General features: G+C 50.3%; 1 protein-coding gene across 9 annotated transcripts in view; it reads left to right on the top strand.

The window, feature by feature from the left end:
• The window catches only part of TTLL1 (TTL family tubulin polyglutamylase complex subunit L1), a 42,305-nt gene that overhangs the window by 209 nt on the left and 22,608 nt on the right, over window positions 1–19,488 (top strand). For 5 of the 9 annotated variants that reach the window (XR_014233749.1, XR_014233750.1, XR_014233751.1 and 2 more), the window contains exons 2-5: window positions 3,193–3,224; window positions 7,882–7,955; window positions 11,297–11,413; window positions 17,695–17,903. Coding sequence is in view for 6 of the 9 variants with exons in the window: in XM_082352649.1 (XP_082208775.1) it covers window positions 11,301–11,413; window positions 17,695–17,903 (322 nt within the window). In the remaining 3 variants the exon portion in view is untranslated. Of the gene's footprint in view, window positions 1–81; window positions 170–3,192; window positions 3,225–7,881; window positions 7,956–11,296; window positions 11,414–17,694; window positions 17,904–19,488 lie in introns of those variants that run through there. The other 4 variants (XM_082352645.1, XM_082352647.1, XM_082352648.1 and 1 more) reach the window with 4 other exon arrangements.

Genomic DNA, 19,488 nt, shown 5'->3' with positions numbered 1-19,488 from the left:
TGGGCGAGTGCGCATGCGCGAACAATTGTGGGCCCTGGTCTACGGGGCCGCGAAGGTGCGGTTTAGATGCTGCTCGCTGGACTCGCGTTCCCCGGGAAGCCTGCGCTGACCACTGTGCCCCTCTTCCTCCTCCGAGTTCCTATGACTTAACTTGTGCCGCTCGATCCTTGTAATTGCATTCTTCTTCTTATTGGTTATCCCAGAATTTCATTGCTCCTACGCTTTTTCATTCATTTGCAATCTGTATTGTTCCTATTGGCATCTTGCAGGGCGCGGTGTACCTGTGGCTAGAGCTCTGGACAGGAGACAGGAGATAAGTGTTCCCCGCCCTGCTCACCTCTCTCTGGGGCACTGTTTTCCCTCTAATGATCTAGACCTCAAAGTATCTGGTTGTAAGCCGTTTGGAGGTTTGTTTGCAAAGCGGTTCTTTGTTCAGGAAATACTTAATGAGCACATTTGGGTGCTGGGTTGTGGCAGTAGAAGAAGGTTGACCCTGCCCTGCACCCAGGGAGTTACAGGCACTGGTAAACAGGTACGTGGAGCATGGGGGTGAGGAGACGGACAGGGCAACACAACTGCGACCGAATGCTGCACGGCGCTGATGGGAAGTCGTCATTTATATTGTTACTTTATTTAAAGATGGCTCTTTTTGCCTTTTCAAAAAAGACTTAACTAGCTGGAAAAGAATGCAAGTGTCCAAGGATCCTGGTCTAGCTGGGACTTTATTGAAACTGATAGTGATCAAAGTGTCTGGGGTAGGGGGATGAGGGCAGAGACTGCTCCCATTTTCCGACGGCTGGACCCAGAAGAGTGAAGTGACTCCCATGAGTGTGAGTTCTTCCCCCCCACCCCCGCCGCCCCCCGCTGTTTCTCCTCAGAGGTGGTTCTGACTTTTGTCTGGGAGTAGTCATAACTCCAGGAGGTAAAAGGCCTCCTGGCAGAATTCTGTCCTCCTGGGGTTGTAGGCACAGAGATTTCCCAAGATGTTCCCTTGCTCAGCGGAAATCAGCTAAATTCCCGGCCTCCTATTTCTCACCAGGGTAAAGCTGTGGAAGTGTTTATGGGTGACTGTTTCCAGGGTCTCCCCCTTGGGACTTACAGCCCCTGTAGGGCTGGGCTGCGCCTACTTCACTGCTTGGCACCAACAGTGCTTGTTTGATTGCGTGTGTGGAGGGAACTCACGTCTTTATTTTTGTTAATTCATCACATATTGGTTGAGAGCCTGCTGTTGCTAGACACTGTTCTGGGTGCTGGGGATTCAGGAGGAGATAAAGCGGAACAGCACTGCTGCTCACAACGTGACATATCTGTGTCAGACAGATAGTCACCAAGGAACCAAATACATGAACTAGACCAGGTCTTTTCTTTTCTAAAAAAATTAATTAATTTATTTATTTTTGGCTGCGTTGGGTCTTTGTTGCTGTGCGCAGGCTTTCTCTAGTTGCGGCGAGCAGGGGCTACTCTTCGTTGAGGTGCGCGGGCTTCTCATCACTGTGGCTTCTCTTGTTGCGGAGCATGGGCTCTAGGCGTGCGGGCTTCAGTAGTTGTGGTGCATGGGCTTAGTTGCTCCATGGCATGTGGGATCTTCCCGGACCAGGGCTCGAACCCGTGTCCCCTGCATTGGCAGGCGGATTCCTAACCACTGCGCCACCAGGGAAGTCCCTTTTTAAAAAAATTAAATTAAATTAATTAATTTATTATTTATTTATTTTTGGCTGCACCAGGTCTTCGTTGCCTGCAGCACACGGGATCTTTGTTGCAGCATACGGACTTCTTAGTTGCAGCAGGCATGTGGGATCTAGTTCCCTGACCAGGGATCGAACCCGGGCCCCCTGCATTGGGAGCATGGAGTCTTACCCACTGGACCACCAGGGAAGTCTCATAGAGCAGGTCTTTTCAAACTTGCACTTGCATAAGAATCGCCTGAGAACTTGTTAAGACACAGATTCCCGGGGCCCGCTCCCAAAGAGTCTGAATGTGTACACTCTTGTGTGCACATGGCGGGCGCTGGAAGATTTGTATTTCTAACGAGCTTCAGGTTGTGATGCGGATGCTGCTGGTCTGCGGACCATGCTTTGAGTTGGCACCGACTAAACAACTGTGTACAACGTGAGCGCCACGGAGAAGTAAAGCGACAGCTCTGTAAAGGGGGAGGATTGAGGTTGGGAAGGCCACTCTGAGGAGCTGACCTTTGAGAAAGGGCCAGATGTGGGGGAAGAGCAAAGCCTTAAGACCGGATGCCGCTTGGTGGGTGTGAGGGGCTGAAAGAGGCTGGGGCCTGGAGAGGGAAGACAGGTGGGAAGGGTACTGGGAGACAGGGCCCGAGAGGCATGGGGGTCCTGGGTCACGCTGGGCCAGCCTTGCAGGCCATGGGTGGACTGCTAGGTTTATTCTCAGTGCAGTGGGAAGCCGCTGCGGGCTTATGAGAGTGACAAGATTTGCTTTGTGTCTGAAAAGGTTGGTCTGTGTTGCAATGGGGTGAGAATGGGACCACGGAAGCCAGTTGTGGCCTGGATTGTGGGAATGCTGGGGAGAGACACAGACGGATCCGGAATTTTCTGGGGGTGGAGCGGGCATGATTTGCTGCTATACTGGACTGATGGTTACTTCCTCCCCAGGACTGAGGTTGGATTTTGTTAGGTTGTTAAAGCACTTTGCCACCGGGGCTGCCGCTGGTTGAACGCGTCTCTTGCCTTCCCTGGATCAGGACTGTCCAGGAGCACGTGGTCCCGGGTGGCTTTCCATCTCCCGTCACCCGCCTGGCACGGAGTGGCCTTCGGTGCCCAGTGGATGGATGAGATGGCCACCACTATTGGTGGCCCGGACGCCCAGGGATGTCACAGCGGAAACCTATTCTCAAGCTTGTGAAGATCCTGCCCACTTGCCCCAGGAGTGGGACCCACGGTGTTCTGGAAATAACCAGCAACCGTCTGGTTTCAGGATGGCTTTCCGAGGCTGCCATACCTCAGGTAGTGACAGCCCACGCTGACTCCAGGCTGTGAGCAGCGTGAGGGCCAGCACATCACTCGCTGCTTTTCCTGATTAGGTTTTTATGATGCTCAGTTTTGAGAGTAGCTGACCCTGTGGCTTAAAATTCTGAGGCGTCAGTTCATATGAACCAGTAGAGAGGCAACGTGTCAAGTTCATCACATAATACCGCTAATTCCACTTTTTTTTTCTCTTCTATTTTAGGAGGAAGTCACAGGAAAACAATCTAACCTCAGGTATTTATCTATTTACCTGATAAATAGATAAGGCTTAGTATTTCCTAGGGTTGGGAAGGCGTCAGCCCTGGCTTCTGTAACGTGGGGATTGGCCAGCTGGTTCCTTAGTCTGTTCTACAGATGATACCTGAGCCCCCTCATTGTGCCTGGCCCTGGCTGGGTGCTGGGGGACCCACCCCCTGCCCTGTGGGGTCGATGACGCCTGACAAGGGGGATGCAAGTAATGACGGTTGGCACCCCGTGTGGGAGGGAGACTGTGCGGGTTGCCAAGGCAGCAGTCTCTGCTCTGCCTCTTGCTTTCCAAGCCCCACATTGCCGTCTGTAAGTAGGGAGAGTACCTGCCTGCTGGCCTCAGGTGAGCTGTAGCCAGGTACCCAGTAGAGAAGGATCTACACACACCGCCCAGCCCGGGGCCTGATGCGTCCTGGTGTTCGGGAAGCGGTAGCTGTTGTTTCAGGGATGATGGAAGTACGTACTCACTTACTGTGTGAGGGCGGGGCCCGGCACGCCCGCCGGGAGGAGGAGCTGGAAAGGAGGCACGTGCGGAGCCGAATCAGGGGCAGCTTCAGGGTGAAGCTCTTTCTGCCTGATGCACTTGTTTCAAACCCAGTTGACTGTTCGGAGAACCTGCTGTGTGCCAGGTCCACGCCCACCTGACCTTGCGGTAATCCCAGCAGCACCGCCCAGGAGCTGTCACTTTCTTTCTTTTTTTTTTTTTAACATTTTTATTGGAGTATAATTGCTTTACAGTGGTGTGGTAGTTTCTGCTTTGTAACAGAGTGAATCAGTTCTTTCCCATTTATTTCACTGGGGAGGCTGAGGCCCGGAGAGGACATGCCAGGATCCGCGGTGGCTCCGTGGCTCAGACGCGTCTCTAAGCGAACTGGGTCTCTAAGCCTCGGGTGTGGAGGGAACTGCCGTCCCTCCTTTGGCTCTTCCCAAGGCTGCCTTTTCATCTGCTCTCAGTGGTGGTTTCCACATTGATTTGGGGCATTTCTGAAAAGAGATTCTTTTAAAGGAGAGGGGGCCTTACTTCATTTTTTCCTTTTTGAACCGTAAATGACTCTCTTGTCTTCTTGCTCAGCACTTTACTATGCTCTGTTCCCCAAATATATATATGTAAACCTCCTTATGGGTGTAAATTTCTTATTCTTCATTTTTCCCTAGTGTTTAGGATGGTCGTCTCTTGTATTAGTTTCCTAGGTCTGCGGTATCAAAGTGCCCCAAACTGGGTGGCGCAGTGAGGCCACAAGCCTGAAATCAAGGTGTTGGCAGAGCTGTGCTCTCTCTGAAGATTCTAGGGGAGGGTTCCTTGCGGCTTCTAGTTTCTGGGAGCCCCAGGCATTTCTTGGCTCGTTGCAGCATTACCTCCGATCTCTGCCTCCGTCTGCACATGGCTGCCTTCCCTCTGTCTGTCCGTCCTTGTGTCTTCACAAGGCGTTCCCTGCCTGTGTGTCTGTGTCCAACTTTCCATCTCATAAGAGTACCTGTCATTGGATTAAGGCTGACCCGAATGACCTCATCTTAACTGCAAAGACCCTACTTTGACCAAATAAGGTCATGTTTACAGGTACCCAGGTTAGGACTTCAATGTATCTTTTCAGGGGCACAGTTCAACCCATAACATCTCCAGGGAAGCGATGAGTCAGGTTCCAAGGACCCAGCCTTGAGGACTTGTCCATTCAGTCACTCACACAACAAGGAGTCATTGTTTGCGTCTCATGTGCTGAAGGGCTGGAGATAATGGGGTCGGGCAAATGAACTGTGGGGTTCGCTGCAAATGCTCCCCTTTAAATCTAGAATCAGTGGGCTGAGAGGGAAACGGGTGACTACGAGAGTCCCTTGCCTCATACGTTTATGGAAGGAACGTACATAAAGAACTGAAATGCAAGGTGGGAAGTTCTGAGTGCCGGCAAGGATGGCAGGAAGGGTCTGCAGGGGGTCCTGAGGAGGGAAACACTAATTCCAGTGAAGACGATGAGAGTGGCCCCCTGGGGGAAGTGGCCTTTGAACTGTGCCCCGCGTGGTTGGTGGAGCTGGATAAAGAGCAGCAGAGAGAGGCGTTCGGATGGAGGGACAGCGCGGGCACAGGTTCGCGGGTGAGCGCGTGAGCACAGAGCAGCAGAGGGGGGTGCGTTCAGCCAGAGCAAGGGCTGCGTGAAGTGAAGGGGTGGCCTGGCAGCTTGGGAAGGTCAGCGGGAGCCAATAAGTAATTAATTCAGAAGTACTTATCACGACAAGAGAGGAACCCAAGGCATCCTCCGTTGGGCACTTAAACAGAAGACGTCATCCACCGAATATTCTGGTTAGTTATCATTTGGCTATATTCATAAACTGTTAGGACACCTCTTGATCTTGTGCTGTGTACGTTTCGTCTGTATATTAATGTTTTTTCTAATTTTTAATTTTTTGGCTGTGCTGCATGGCATGTGGGATCTTAGTTCCCCAACCAGGGGTCAAACCCGTGCGCCCTGCATTGGAAGCATGGAGTGTTAACCACTGGACTGCCAGGGAAGTCCCTAATTTTTTTTTTCTTTTTAATTTATTTTTGGCTGCACTGGGTCTTAGTTGTAGCATGCGGGCTCTTCTTTGTGGCACATGGGCTCTGTAGTTTGTGGCACACGGGCTCTCTAGTTGAGGCGCGCGGGCTCAGTAGTTGCAGCACGCGGGCTTAGTAGTTGCAGTGCGCGGGCTTAGTTGCCCCGCGGCATGTGGGATCTTAGTTCCCCGACCAGGGATCGAACCTGCATCCCCTGCCTTGGAAGGTGGATTCTTAACCACTGGACCACCAGGGAAGTTCCCCTAATTTTTAAAAAATTTTATTGAAGTATAGTTGATTTACGATGTTGTGTTAAATTCTGCTGTGCAGCAAAGTGTTTCAGTTATACATGCATATATTCATTTTCATATTTATTTACAGTATGGTTTATCACAGGATATTGAATATATTTAGTTCCCTGTGCTATACAGAAGGACCTTGTTGTTTATCCATTCTATATATAGTAGTTTGCATCTGCTAATCCCAAACTCCCAATCCTTCCCTACACCACCCCCTCTCCCTTGGCAACCACAAGTCTGTTCTCTATGTCTGTGAGTCTGTTTCTGTTTCATAGATATGTTCATTTGTGTCATATTTTAGATTCCATCTAAAATCTGATATCTGTCTTTCTCTTTCCGACTTACTTCGCTTAGTATAATAATCTCTAGGTCCATCCATGTTGCTGCAAATGGCATTATTTCATTCTTTTTTATGGCTGAGTAATACTCCATTGTATATACATACCACATCTTCCTTATCCATTTATCTGTTGATAGATATTTAAGTTGTTTCCATGTCTTGGCTATTGTAAATAGTGCTGCTATGAACATTGGTGTGCATGTATCTTCTCAAATTATATTAGTTTTCTCCAGATATATGCCCAGGAGTGGGATTGCAGGATCATATGGCAACTCTGTTTTTAGTTTTTTGAGGAACCACCATACTGTTTTCCATAGTGGCTGCACCAATTTACATTCCCACCAACAGTGTAGGAGGGTTCCCTTTTCTCCACACCCTCTCCAGCATTTGTTATCTGTAGACTTTTTGATGAAGGCCATTCTGACTGGTGCGAGGTGGTACCTCATTGTAGTTTTGATTTGCATTTCTCTAGTAATTGGCAATGATGAGCATCTTTTCTTGTGCCTGTTGGCCATCTGTATGTCTTCTTTGGGGAAATGTCTATTTAGGTCTTCTGCCCATTTTTTGATTGGGTTGTTTTTTTGTTGTTGTTATTGACTTGTATGAGCTCTTTGTATATTTTGGAAATTAAGCATTTGTCAGTTGCATCATTTGCAAACATTTTCTCCCAGTCCATAGGTTGTCTTTTCATTTTGTTTATGGTTTCCTCTGCTGTGCAAAAGCTTATGTTTGATTAGGTCCCATTTGTTTATTCTTGCTTTTATTTCTATTGCCTTGGGAGACTGACCTAAGAAAACTGGTACAATTTATGTCAGAGAATGTTTTGCCTATGTTCTCTTCTATGAGTTTTTTGGTGTCATGTCTTATATTTAAGTCTTTAAGCCATTTTGAGTTTATTTTTGTGTATGGTGTGAGGGTGTGTTCTAACTTCAGTGATTTACATGAGGCTGTCTAGCTTTCTCAACACCACTTGCTGAAGAAACTGTCTTCTGCATTGTATATCCTTGCCTCCTTTGCCAAAGATTAATTGACCATAGGTATGTGGGTTTATTTCTCGGCTCTCTAATCTTTTTTTTTTTTTTTAAATACATTTATTTTTTTATTTTTGGCTGCGTTGGGTCTTCGTTGCTGCACGTGGGCTTTTCTCTAATTGCGGCGAGCAGGGGCTACTCTTCATTGTGGTGCGCAGGCTTCTCACTGCGGTGGCTTCTCTTGTTGCGGAGCACGGGCTCTAGGCACACGGGCTTCAGTAGTTGTGGCTCGCGGGCTCTAGAGCACAGGCTCGGTAGTTGTGGCGCATGGGCTTAGTTGCTCCGCGGCATGTGGGCTCTTCCCGGATCAGGGCTCGAACCCACATCCCCTGCACTGGCAGGCAGATTCTTAACCACTGCGCCACCAGGGAAGTCCCTGGGCTCTCTATTCTATTCCATTGATCCATATGTCTGTTTTTGTGCCAATCATTTGTGTATTTTATTTTAGGTAAGAATCCAAGTCAAAATTTGGTGAAACTGAAGAGAAATTGGACGTTCCCGTTGGCTCCATAAGTACCTATGGTAGGTCTGGGCTGAGATGTTTTCCTTGGTGACCCCTCGTCCACACAGCAGGTGGTGGGGGCAGGGGGCCAAGAGGAAACCCACCCTTCTCGGAGGCTCCATTTCCTGCTCAGTAAAGTGAAGATGAGAATATTTGCCCCATCGGCCTTATTGGGTTTAGGATTGTACCCTTGGAAACATTTTCAGACTATTTTATGACTGAAGCGCAGCACACGTATAAAGTACGGCCTTTATCATTATTCTGCGTTGTTGCTCTTACTTCTCCGTCATCTCCAGGTGGGAGGTGTGGCGGTAGTGAGGTCACCCAGTGAGACTGGCGTTTGAAGTGCAGGGTGTGGGTTGTGGTGTAGGCGCTACCTGGCTTGGGGGTGATTCTCACCGAAATCCTGTGTCTGCAGTTGGACTCTAGGGGGCAGAGTACGAGCAGGATTGGTCAGGGATGCAGGGCTGTTCAGACTGAAATCAAATACAGGCCAACCTCAGACATAACTGCAGATTCCGGTCCAGACCACCGCAGTGAAGCGAATTATCACAAGAAGGCAAGTCACATGAGTTTTTTAGTTTCCCGCTGGATTTAAAAGTTGTCTTTACACTGTACTGCAGACTGTATTGGGAGTTAGCAACTTGTCTAAAAGAGGTACATGCCTTAACTAAAAAATACTTTATTGCTAAAAAATGGTAACCATCACCTACAGCTTCAGTGAGTTATAGTAGTAACACCAAAGATCACTAGATCACAGATCACCGTAGCACATACATAATAATGAAAAAGTGTGAAATATTACAAGAATATTGTGACACAGAGACATGAAGTGAACAAATACTGTTGGAAAAATGGTGCCGACAGACTTGCTCGATGCAGCATTGCCACAAAGCTTCAATTTGTAACATGCAGTATGTGCAAATCACCCGTGGTGAAAAAGTAAATTCCCCTCAGCAGTCGGCCTGGACAGTGCAAGCGGGTGTGAGGCATGCGGGGTTTGCTCCGGTACAGATGTGAGTTACCGGCACACGGGGACGCGGCTTCTGTGGTGCTTCTGCCATCATTTCCGTGTGGTCGCTGCTGACCTGCACGTGGGTCATGACCGATCAGTTAGCAGCCTTATGTGGCTGTCATGTGGCACTTAGAGTTTGCAGAGAGCGGTTCCATTTATTCCTCACTGTGACCCTGTGGGCGTTGTCATCATCCTGATGAAGGCCAAGTTCACAGAGGGAAGGGATGGGCTGTGTGGAAAGAGGTTTAGAGTAGGGTCACCCTAGGTTTGGCTCAAGCCACCATCAGTCCCTTTGGTCTATTCTTACACAGGCTCTTAACCTTTGAGCCTCAGCTTCCTCATCTGAAAACCGGGGATGATGACAGTAGTATGAGATGTTTCCTGAGCGCTTCCTTACGTACCAGGCACTGTTCTCGGTGCTTTACATGTGTTCACTCATTTACTTCTCACTCCAACCTATGACATGGGTAGATACTGTTGTTATCCCCATTTTACAGAGGGGGAAACAAGTTCAGAGAGGTTAAGTAACTTGCCCAAAGTCACACAGCTAGTGAGTGGTGGAGCTGGGCCTCAAACCCAAGCTCCGGGACCTATGCTTGACCACAGTCCCCCCTCGATGACACTACCCGCCTCGTGGGCAGCGCGAGGAGGGAGTGGGCTGACGCTGGGTGGAAGCACCCTGAGAGTCCTGGTGGATTCTATCATGAGAGTGTCTTCGCTTTTCCTCTCCCAGGCAACACATACCTGGATCCCCGTCTCTTCGTCCCATACTTTTTCTGCCCTGTTAAGTTGCCCCAAATGTGAAGCTATTACAAGTCCATGGGGGAGGTGCCTCCTTTCATAAAAGGCCCTCGAGGCTCATCAGGTCCCCTGGCTTTCAAGCCCAGTTTTTCACGGAAGCCCTTCTTCCTGAAAGCCCTTCACCTTCTGTGAAGAGGTACACAGAAGTAACAAATGCAGCCCTCTCTGGTCAGAGCTGGGGTGGGAGCCTGGAATCCTGGACTGCCCCAGCAGTTTGAAAACCAGAATTCAAAGGAGGAAACAAGTCCAGAAACTTTCTCAAAGTCACATGGTGGTACTGACAGGCCTGTGACCACAGTCACTCATTCTCTCTGAAGTGATCATTTGCTGCATGCCAGGCACGGTGCCAGGCCCTGGGCACAAAGCAGTGACAAAGAAAGCCAGCTCCTGCCCTCTAGCAAGGACAGAACTGCAGGGTGCCAAGGGGCCGTGTAGCTGGTCTGGAGAGTCAGAGAGGCTTTGTGGAGGAAATGACATTCACTTATGCTGGCAGACGAGTGGGCGGTAGCTTGGCCAGGCAGAGCAGGGCGGAGTGCTGCAGGCAGAGCATGTGCCAAGGCCCTGAGGTAGAAGAGGAGGTGGGCAGAGAAGTCCAATGTGGCAGGAACAGCGGGTGAGGGAGAAGGTGGCACAAGATGTACCTGGAAAAGCAGGTGAGGGCCAGGGGGCTGCGTATTTTAAGTACAGTGAGAGCCACGTTGCTTGTTCACCGGGATTGATGTGGTCAGACAAACACTTAATATCACCCACAGTTAGGGACTTCCCTGGTGGTCCAGTGGCTAAGACTCCGTGCTGCCAATGCAGGGGGCCCGGGTTCGATCCCTGGTCGGGGAACTAGATCCCGCATACATGCCGCAACTAAAAAGATCCCGCGTGCCGCAGCTGAGACCCGGCGCAGCCAAAATAAATAACCAAATAGATAAATATTAAAAAATAATAACAATAAGATCACCCACAGTTAAAGAGAGTGAATTGGTGTAGCGAATCGGGAAGCAGCAGGGAGATAGGCAGGACTTGAGGGGACGGGGGGTGCCCAGACTGGGGCGAGTCCTCCCACCCGCCCGTCAGAAGTCAGCTCCAGGGTCCCTGCTCAGGGCAGCCTTCCCAGCTGCCTCCGCTCTCACAGTGGTGCCTGTCCTTGTGCCTCTCCTCGTGGCTCCAGTCGCAGCTGCCATCCAGCGTGTGTCGCCTTTATTTCCCGCTTAACCAGGATTCTCAGTCTCCGCACAACTGGCCTTCGGCGCTGGATGCTCTGTTGGCGGGGGCCGGGGCGGGGCATCCTCTGCGTCGGAGGGTGTTGAGCAGTGTCCCTGGCCTCTGCTCACCAGATGCCACAAGCATCCCTCACCCCAGTCCTGACAAGCAAAGTGCCTCCAGGCGTTGCCAGATGTCCCCCGGGGGGTGACCTGCGCTGGCTGAGAGCCACCGTGGGGGGGGACTGAGCTGGGGGTGGGGGACATCTGCTCACCTTGTGTAGAGGACTCCTTTGGGCGAAGGGACGTGAGTTGTTAAGTTTCATGGCTCCGATAAGGTGATCTCTTCCAGGATTATGGCAGGAAAAGTGAAATGGGTCACTGATATCGAGAAGTCGGTGCTGATAAATAACTTTGAAAAGAGAGGATGGGTCCAAGTGACAGAGAACGAGGACTGGAATTTTTACTGGTAAGTATAAACCAGGGTTTGGTTGTCTTGCAGAGCCCGTTTGTCAGCGTGGTTAATCCCGTACCGGCGCACGGACTGTCCTGTGCAGGCGCCTCCACGCCATCGTGCCGCCTCCCCCTTACACTTTTCTCGTCCCGGGCCCTTCGTGCGCGCGGGGAGAAGGCCCTGGGTTAGTATACGTGGCGGAGTGTGCCACGCTCCTGGTTATCAGGAAGTCCCGGGATGTCTCAGCACGGCTGAGTGTGGTTACACGGCAGTGGGAACTTGGGTGAGAAACAGAGCCCCACCCGCCTCCAGTTCGTGCTGGTCACAGTGGTGCCCCGTTGCCTGGCACCTCGGGGAGGTCAGCATCCTCTGGGGTGGGGTGGGGAGGAGGATGGGGAAAGGACTGTGGGGAGGGCTCGGTGCTTCCTTTCACCTCCCTCTCGTTAGGCCAGGAGGGTGCTGGCTGGACTGACTGAGAAACCACAGAAAGGCGAGTTAGGCTAGAAAAGCAGGGTGTGGGCACTGAGTCCCGGGTGGTACCCACCCAGCCAGGAGCCTGGAGTCTTCCTAGACTCCTCTCCCCGCCTCTCACTTCCTCAGGGTGAGGTCCTGTGTCCTCTTTGGTCCAGGCCTGGTCTGCTCCCTCCCTCGGGGCGGCCTCCACATCCCTGCTGGGTTACTCAGCCAGACACTTCGCCGACCCTGTGCAGCTCTTGGGTCCAGAGCGCTGCAGTGAACCTTTGAGGGGGCAGGGGCCAGTGGGGGCACACGTCGGGGTCGGCAGGGGCTTTGTCACCCTGTACATCCCCCCACCCCAGACTCACTCTCCCTGCCGCCACCTTGAGAGACGTTATTCGGCTTCTCTCAGCCACTTCTCCTCCCCCCGACTCCCCTACTCCCCGCCAGTGCAGCAGGCTGCACGTTTTGCCCTGTTGACCCACTGCTGAAACTATCTTTCTTTTCCATCTTTGTACGTGCTTTGCTTTCTAAGCCGCCTCAGCCCCCCATTTGGAGACGCAGTGCATCCAGGAGTTACATGTCCAGACCCTGGAGCCAGAGCCACGCGTGGCTTCAGCCCTGGCTCCTCCACTGCCGTCTGTGTGGCTGTTAGCAGAGGACTTGGCCTCTCTCTGCAAACACCGTTGTTTGAGGTTTCAAGGAAGCAGTGAAGCACAGAACTCGGGGCAGGGCCTGGCGCGTGGCGGGCGCCCCATCAGCGCGTGCCGTCACTGTCCTTTGTGCACCAGCGCACCTGCCCTGGAAGCCACCTCCGCCTCTCGCGCCCTCCCGGGCTGCTCTCTTCAGGTGCCGTGGCAGCAAATGCTGAGTGCCGTGATTTGTGATTTCCCGGGCTGTCCCCTCTTCCAGTGTCACCGTGAACCCCTGGAGAAAGAGGACCTGGCCTGGCTTATCCCAGCATCCCGGGAGCCTGGCCGGGCCTGGGCACGGAGTAGGCAGCACCCAGCCTCCAGCTCCAGCGGTGGATGGAGAGATGACCCTAGCTTTGCTCCTGACAGCAGTGAAGTCACCTGCCCTTTAAACTGCAGCCTGGGAACTCCCTGGCGGTCCAGTGGTTAGGACTCTGCGCGTTCACTGCCGAGGGCCTGGGTTCGATCCCTGGTTGGGAAACTAAGATCCCACAAGCCAGGCAGCATGGCCAACAAACAAACAAACAAACAAACTGCCACCTAATTTCCCTTCAGGAGCGTGGACTGCAGAGAGGGAGGGCGTTTATGGAGTAGTTCAGTGCCTGTGTATGGTTTAGTGTCAAGTTTACGTTCTTTCTTCTCAAAGGTAAAGGGAAATCCTTTATCCAGAGCCCTGTTTCATGGGAGCTCTGAAAAGAAGGCTGAACAGGACAGTATTTTGTACTTGCTGTTTTGTGTCCCACTGCCCAGTGCTGTGGGCCCAGCAGAACTCAGCGCGTTCTTTCGGCTTCTCTGGGCAGCTGGTCACATGCCAGGGATGGGGTATTTGAGTGCTTGCTTCTTCATGCCGAGAAGCGTTTTGGAGCTCTTCTTAACCAACAAGAGAATGACAGAGAGAAGAAAAGAGCTAAACAGCATGATAAGTTTGGATATTTGAGATATCTTGAGAGCTCATGCTTTAAGCACTAAGTGTCCTGTTGGGTCTTAAAAATTGGTTAGGGAAGAATATTGGAAACAACTAAACATTAACTGGTTGGGGAAAGGTGAATAGATTAACCAAGTGGATTACGGTACAGCCATTGAAATAATTGTGATGATTATAAAGCAGTTTGGGAAACTGAATAACAGTAAGTGTGAAGAAAAACATGTTACGAAATTGTATTTGTATTCTGATAACAACTATGCAAAAGCAGCTTGCATGTGGGCAGGAAGTAGAAGGAGAGTGAAACAGGTGAACACTGGCTCTCCTGGAGGGGGTGTATGGGTTATCCATTGACAAACTGATGGTGAGTAACAAACACCACAAACTTAGGGGCTTGAAACAACAACCATTTTTTGCTGCACATGAGTTTGTGGGTTTGGCTGAGCGGTTCTTTCGGTGTGGCAGAACTTCACTGTTCCTGCCTGGGCTCACTCACACATCTGCTGTCACCTGGCGGGTCATCTGGGGCTTGGCTGGTCTAGGCTGCCCTTGGCTAGGACGACAGGGGCTTCTCTCCACAAATCTCTCACATCCCTCCAACCGGCTAGCCTGGGCTTGTGGTGGCGTCGGGGGCCCAAGAGGGAGGTGGTAGCTCTCAAGGCCTTTCGGGGCTAGTCTCAGAAATGGCACACCATCACTTCTGCCCTTCTTTTTGGCCAAAGAAAGGCATTAGGTCAGCCCCAATTCAAGGGGAAATATATTTTACCTCCTGATGGGAGTTGAGGGGTGGACAATTGGGACCCTTTTTACAATCAGGCTACATAGTAGGTGAACATTTATTTACAACAAAAGGTCCTTTGCTCCTTGGAGAAATGCCTGATGCTGGGCCTCAGGAAGAAATGTACAAGGTGAGCTCGGAATAGCTTGTCTTATGGGAAAGCAAGGACGTCGTCGAGGCCTGCTGGATTCACGTTAATAAAACTCAGGAGACAACTTGCAGAGTTCCTTCTGCCCAAAATAGGGACAACTAGAGCTTCCGTAAGAATAATTACAGCAGACTGAAACTCATGAATCATGTTTGAATCTATGAGTTCATAAAAATGCCCCCCAAAAGAACTGAAACGGAACAAAACCCCACATAATTTGTGGCACGTTAAAATGGCCACAGCGTTTTTGACACCACTTCCCTCTGCAGATGGGGTCTTCGTTCCCCTCCTCCTGACCTTGGGTGGGCTCTGTGACTGCTTTGGCCAGTGGGATGCGGTCAGTGTGACCCAGGCCTTAGGAAACCAGCAGCTTCCTCCTCCTGTGTGGGAACCCCCTGCGGGAGCCCCGAGCTGCCACGTGAGAAGCCTGACCGTCCCGGGACCGTCGTGCTGGAGAAGTTGTAGCTGCGCTCACCTTCCAGCCGTGCCTGCCAGGGTGCCGGATGTGGAAGAAGCCTTCTCGGGGCCCCCAGACCAGCCGGCTGAATCCCACCCAGCGACCTCAGTGCTGCGTGGGGCAGAGCGCTCAGCTGAGCCCTGCCCAAGTTCTTGACCCACAAAACCTCGAGATATCATAAAATGGTGGTTGTCTCAAGTAGCTAACGTTGGGCAATTGTTTTGCAGGGACAGGTTCCCAGGACACGGCTCCTCACACGTCTGCGGGTGGTAGGGAACCAGCTCACTGTTTTGAAAACTGGTAAAGGGAAAGAATCACACACTTACTCAGTCTTCCCTGTAGGAACCATTCATGGGTTATCTAAATTGTTGACGCAGGGAAGTTTCTCCTTGTAGAAATATTCCTGCCAATAAATGAAGGAGGAATGAAAAAGGAGAATTTCACCGTTTTGCAACCCCTCACGACAGAAGGATCTACGCCTGTGCAGGACGGAGGCCGCTGACCACAGGACAATAGGACACTTAAGTGTGGCTGGTCCAGACAGAGGTGTATGTGCCGGAGTGTGACGTACGCTCCCGTTTTAGCACGAAGAAACAAATGTAAAATTCCTCATCACAAATTTTTATGTTGGTAATATGTTGAAATGATAATATTTTGGATATATTAGGTTAAATAAGATACATTAAAATTACTTTCACCTCTTTCCTTTAACTTTTTTTTTTTTTTTTTGGCTGCGTTGGGTCTTCGTTGCTGCGCGTGGGCTTTCTCTAGTTGTGGCGAGTGGGGGCTACTCTTCGTTGCGGTGCGCGGGCTTCTCATTGCGGTGGCTTCTCGTTGCAGAGCACGGGCTCTAGGCGCGTGGGCTTCAGTAGTTGTGGCGTGCGGGCTCAGTAGTTGTGGCGCACGGGCTTAGTTGCTCCGCGGCATGTGGGATCTTCCTGGACCAGGGCTCGAACCCGTGTCCCCTGCATTGGCAGGCGGATTCCCAACCACTGTGCCACCAGGGAAGTCCCTCTTTAACTTTTGTTTTAATGTGACTACTAGAAAATTCACTATGTGACTCAGCTGTGGGTCACATTCTGTTTCTATTGGGCGGTGCAGCTGACTAGTCACTGACATCCCGAAGGGAGAGGCTCTCCGGCTGGATGCCACCCGGGGACGCAGCTCTGCCCCCATCGACCTGCAGCTCATCAGACCTCTAGGTCTGACTCCCAACTTACAGGAAGTACAGGGCCCTGGGGAGCATGATAAATAAGGAAGCTGTGAGAACCCCTACCTGGTGTCTTCAACAAATAAATTGCATAGAAAAAAATTAAGGAGGGGTGGGGGAGAATGTATAGATTTAAAGAGATGTGTGAGAGAGAGAACAACTAATCAGAAGGCCTGGCCCTTATTTGCAAAAGTTGTAAAAAAATATTTATCAGACAACTGGGGAGATTTGAACACTGAGTAATATTTGATGATATTTAGGAATTACTGCTCCTGGGACTTCCCTGGCGGTCCAGCGGTTAAGACTCTGCACTTCCACTGCACGGGGCACAGGTTCGATCCCTGGTTTGGGAACTAAGATCCTGCAAGCTGCGTGGTGCAGGCAAAAAAAAAACAAAATGGAATTGGCTGTGCTCCTTTTTTTTTTTAGTTGTGATAACAGTATAAAATAGGATATCATATAATATAAAAAGGAGTCTTTAACTGTTAGAGATTCTAACAGGAATATAAAATAGGATATCATATAATATAAAAAGGAGTCTTTAACTGTTAGAGATTCTAACAGGAATATTTTGGATGAAATGATATGTTATCTGGGAAGTGCCTCAAAATAAGCCAGTGCTGTGAGGTACAGGCAAAGCAAGACTGGCCTCGTGGTGACTGTTGAAGCTGGATTACGGGGTTCTGTTACACTTTTGTCTATACTTCGTCGTGTGTTTGAGCTTTCCCATAATAAAAAGTGTTTTTTTTTTTTTAATCCTTTTGTTCTGATGATTATGGAATCAAAAGAAGCCCTCTGGTTGGTGCTATGGGGAGGGGTCGGGTTGGGGGCAGGGAGTACAGAGAGGACCTTGTCTTGTGACTCCAGGACTCCCTTGTGGGTGCCAGCCCTTCCGTCCTTCCTGCTTCTCTGGGGGGGTTAGGGAAGTCAGACAGATGTGGCAGGGAGACTGGCTTTCTTAGAGGATGAGAAGGAATCCATTTCTCTTTCAACTCTCATTTCACTGGGGGCTCCGCAGTTTAGCTGGCCTGTCAGGGGTCTCTCCAGGAATATCACATGCCAACTCAGGGTCCTTAAATAACCCCTGTTTTTTTGTTGTTTGTTTTTAATTTTTTGGGTTTGCCACGTGACATGCGGGATCTTAGTTCCTGACCAGGGATGGAACCTGCACCCCTTGCAGTTGAAGCATGGACTCTTAACCACTGGACCACCAGGGAAGTCCCGGGGTTTTGGTTTTAGGGGGTCCCTGTCCTTCCTGACTTTGGGTGCAGATATTGAGTCAATGAGTTTCCTGACTTCAGAGTGTGACTTTCATTAGTTTGGTATCAAAATCAATGTTATCATTAACTGATAAACATTTATTGAGCATCTACTCTGTGCCAGAGGGTACAACCAATCAGGGCAGAGAGTCAAAACAGCCCCTGCCTCAGATAGTTGAGGTACAGTCAGCGGACACACAGCCTGCCGCTGTGGGCTAGGCACCTCCTGGCTCGGTGCCGGCTTGGGGACGGGTAAGCTCTGAGGGAACCTGCTTCCTGGTCAGGAGTCCCCGGGCTTTAACGACACCCGCCTCCACGTGGACACATTCTGAGCTTCCGTCCTGCACATCCCTTAAGCTGTGCTTCTCTTTCAGGATGAGTGTGCAAACCATCCGCAATGTTTTTAGTGTCGAAACTGGCTACCGGCTCTCAGATGATCAAATAGTCAACCATTTCCCGAACCACTATGAACTGACGCGGAAGGATCTGATGGTGAAAAACATCAAGAGATACAGGAAAGAGCTGGAGAAGGAAGGGAGTCCTTTGGCAGAGAAGGACGAAAGTGGAAAATACCTCTACCTGGGTTTGTGTCCTTTCCACCGGCCTCACGTTTTAAATAGATAGTGGAGTATTTTCCAGTGGCACAAGACCGCAAGATGGTGCCTGTTGGCTTTGAGGGATGAACGTGTTTGTGGGCACCTCTTTCATTCCAGGCGTCTCCAGAATTGGGGGAGGGGGCTCCACTTGGAATCTGAGTTTGTGTGAGTGCCTTGGGAATGTGCACAGGAGGTGGTGGGCGTGGGGGACACTCCCTGAGTTACAGACTGCCAGCAGGGATCGTTACTGTGTCCCGCAATGCCTGGGGAGCACAGTGCATCCCTGCCCCGCCTGGTGAGAAAAGCTGGGCTGTCGGGTAATTTCAGAATCCCTTTTGCACAGCTGGGGAAAAGTACGTAAGTGACCTCTCTGGGCCTCGTTTCCTAATCTGATAAATGGGAATGATAACAATACCTATCTCACAGTTTGCTGTGGGGATTAAATGGTACAGATTTGTAAAGTACTTAGCACACAGCTAAAAGAGAAAACTCATTACAGGCAGACCTCAGAGGTATGGTGGGTTCAGTTCCAGACCACCAAAATAAAGCAAATTACTGCAATGGGACTTCCCTGGTGGTCCAGTGGTTAGGACTCCACGCTTCCACTGCCTGGGTTCGATCCCTGGTCAGGGAACTAAGATCCTGCAAGCTGCATGGTGTGGCCAAAAATAAATAAACAAATAAAAAGAATGAAGTTTTAAAATAAAGTGAATACCGCAATAAAAGCAAGCCATATGAATTTTTTTGGTTTCCCACTGCATATAAAAGTTATCCTTATGCTAAACTGTAGTCTATCAAGTGTACAATAGCATTATGTCTTAAAAAAAGTCAATGTACATACCTTAATTAATTAATTAATTATGTTTTTGGCTGCGTGGGGTCTTTGTTGCTGCACATGGGCTTTCTCTAGTTGCGGGGAGCAGGGGCTACTCTTTGTTGCGGTTCTCAGGCCTCTCATTGTGGTGGCTTCTCGTTGTGGAGCACGGGCTCTAGGCGCACGGGCTTCAGTAGTTGTGGCACGTGGGCTCAGTAGTTGCGGCTTGCGGGCTCTAGAGCGCAGGCTCAGTAGTTGTGGCGCACGGGCTTGGTTGCTCTGTAGCATGTGGGATCTTCTCGGACCAGGGATCGAACCCGTGTCCCCTGCATTGGCAGATGGATTCTTAACCACTGCGCCACCAGGGAAGTCCCTACATACCTTAATTTAAAAATACTTTATTGCTTAGAAATGTTAACCATCATCCAAGCCTTCAGTGAGTTGTAATTTTTTTGCAGTAGTAACATCAGAGATCACTGATTTCAGATCACCATAGCAAATATAATAATAATGAAAAAGTTTGAAATACTGTGAGAATTACCAAAATGTGACACAGAAACACAAAGTGAACAAAGGCTGTTGGAAAAATGGTGCCGATAGACTTGCTCCACGCAGGGTTGCCACAAACCTTCAGTTTGTAAAAAACGCATTATCTGTGAAGCGCAGTAAAACGAGGTGTGCCTGTGTTGTACCGGGATTGAACTGCAGAAGCCCTTGCCCTGTTAGATGCTGGGCGGGGGCGTGAGGTAGTGAAACAG

Source organism: Balaenoptera borealis (assembly GCF_965194805.1).
Source record: "Balaenoptera borealis genome assembly, chromosome: 13".
In the NCBI taxonomy this organism is placed as follows: Eukaryota; Metazoa; Chordata; class Mammalia; order Artiodactyla; family Balaenopteridae; genus Balaenoptera; species Balaenoptera borealis.
Note: the sequence above shows the minus strand (reverse complement) of the source record. Positions and strands in the feature narration are given on the sequence as shown.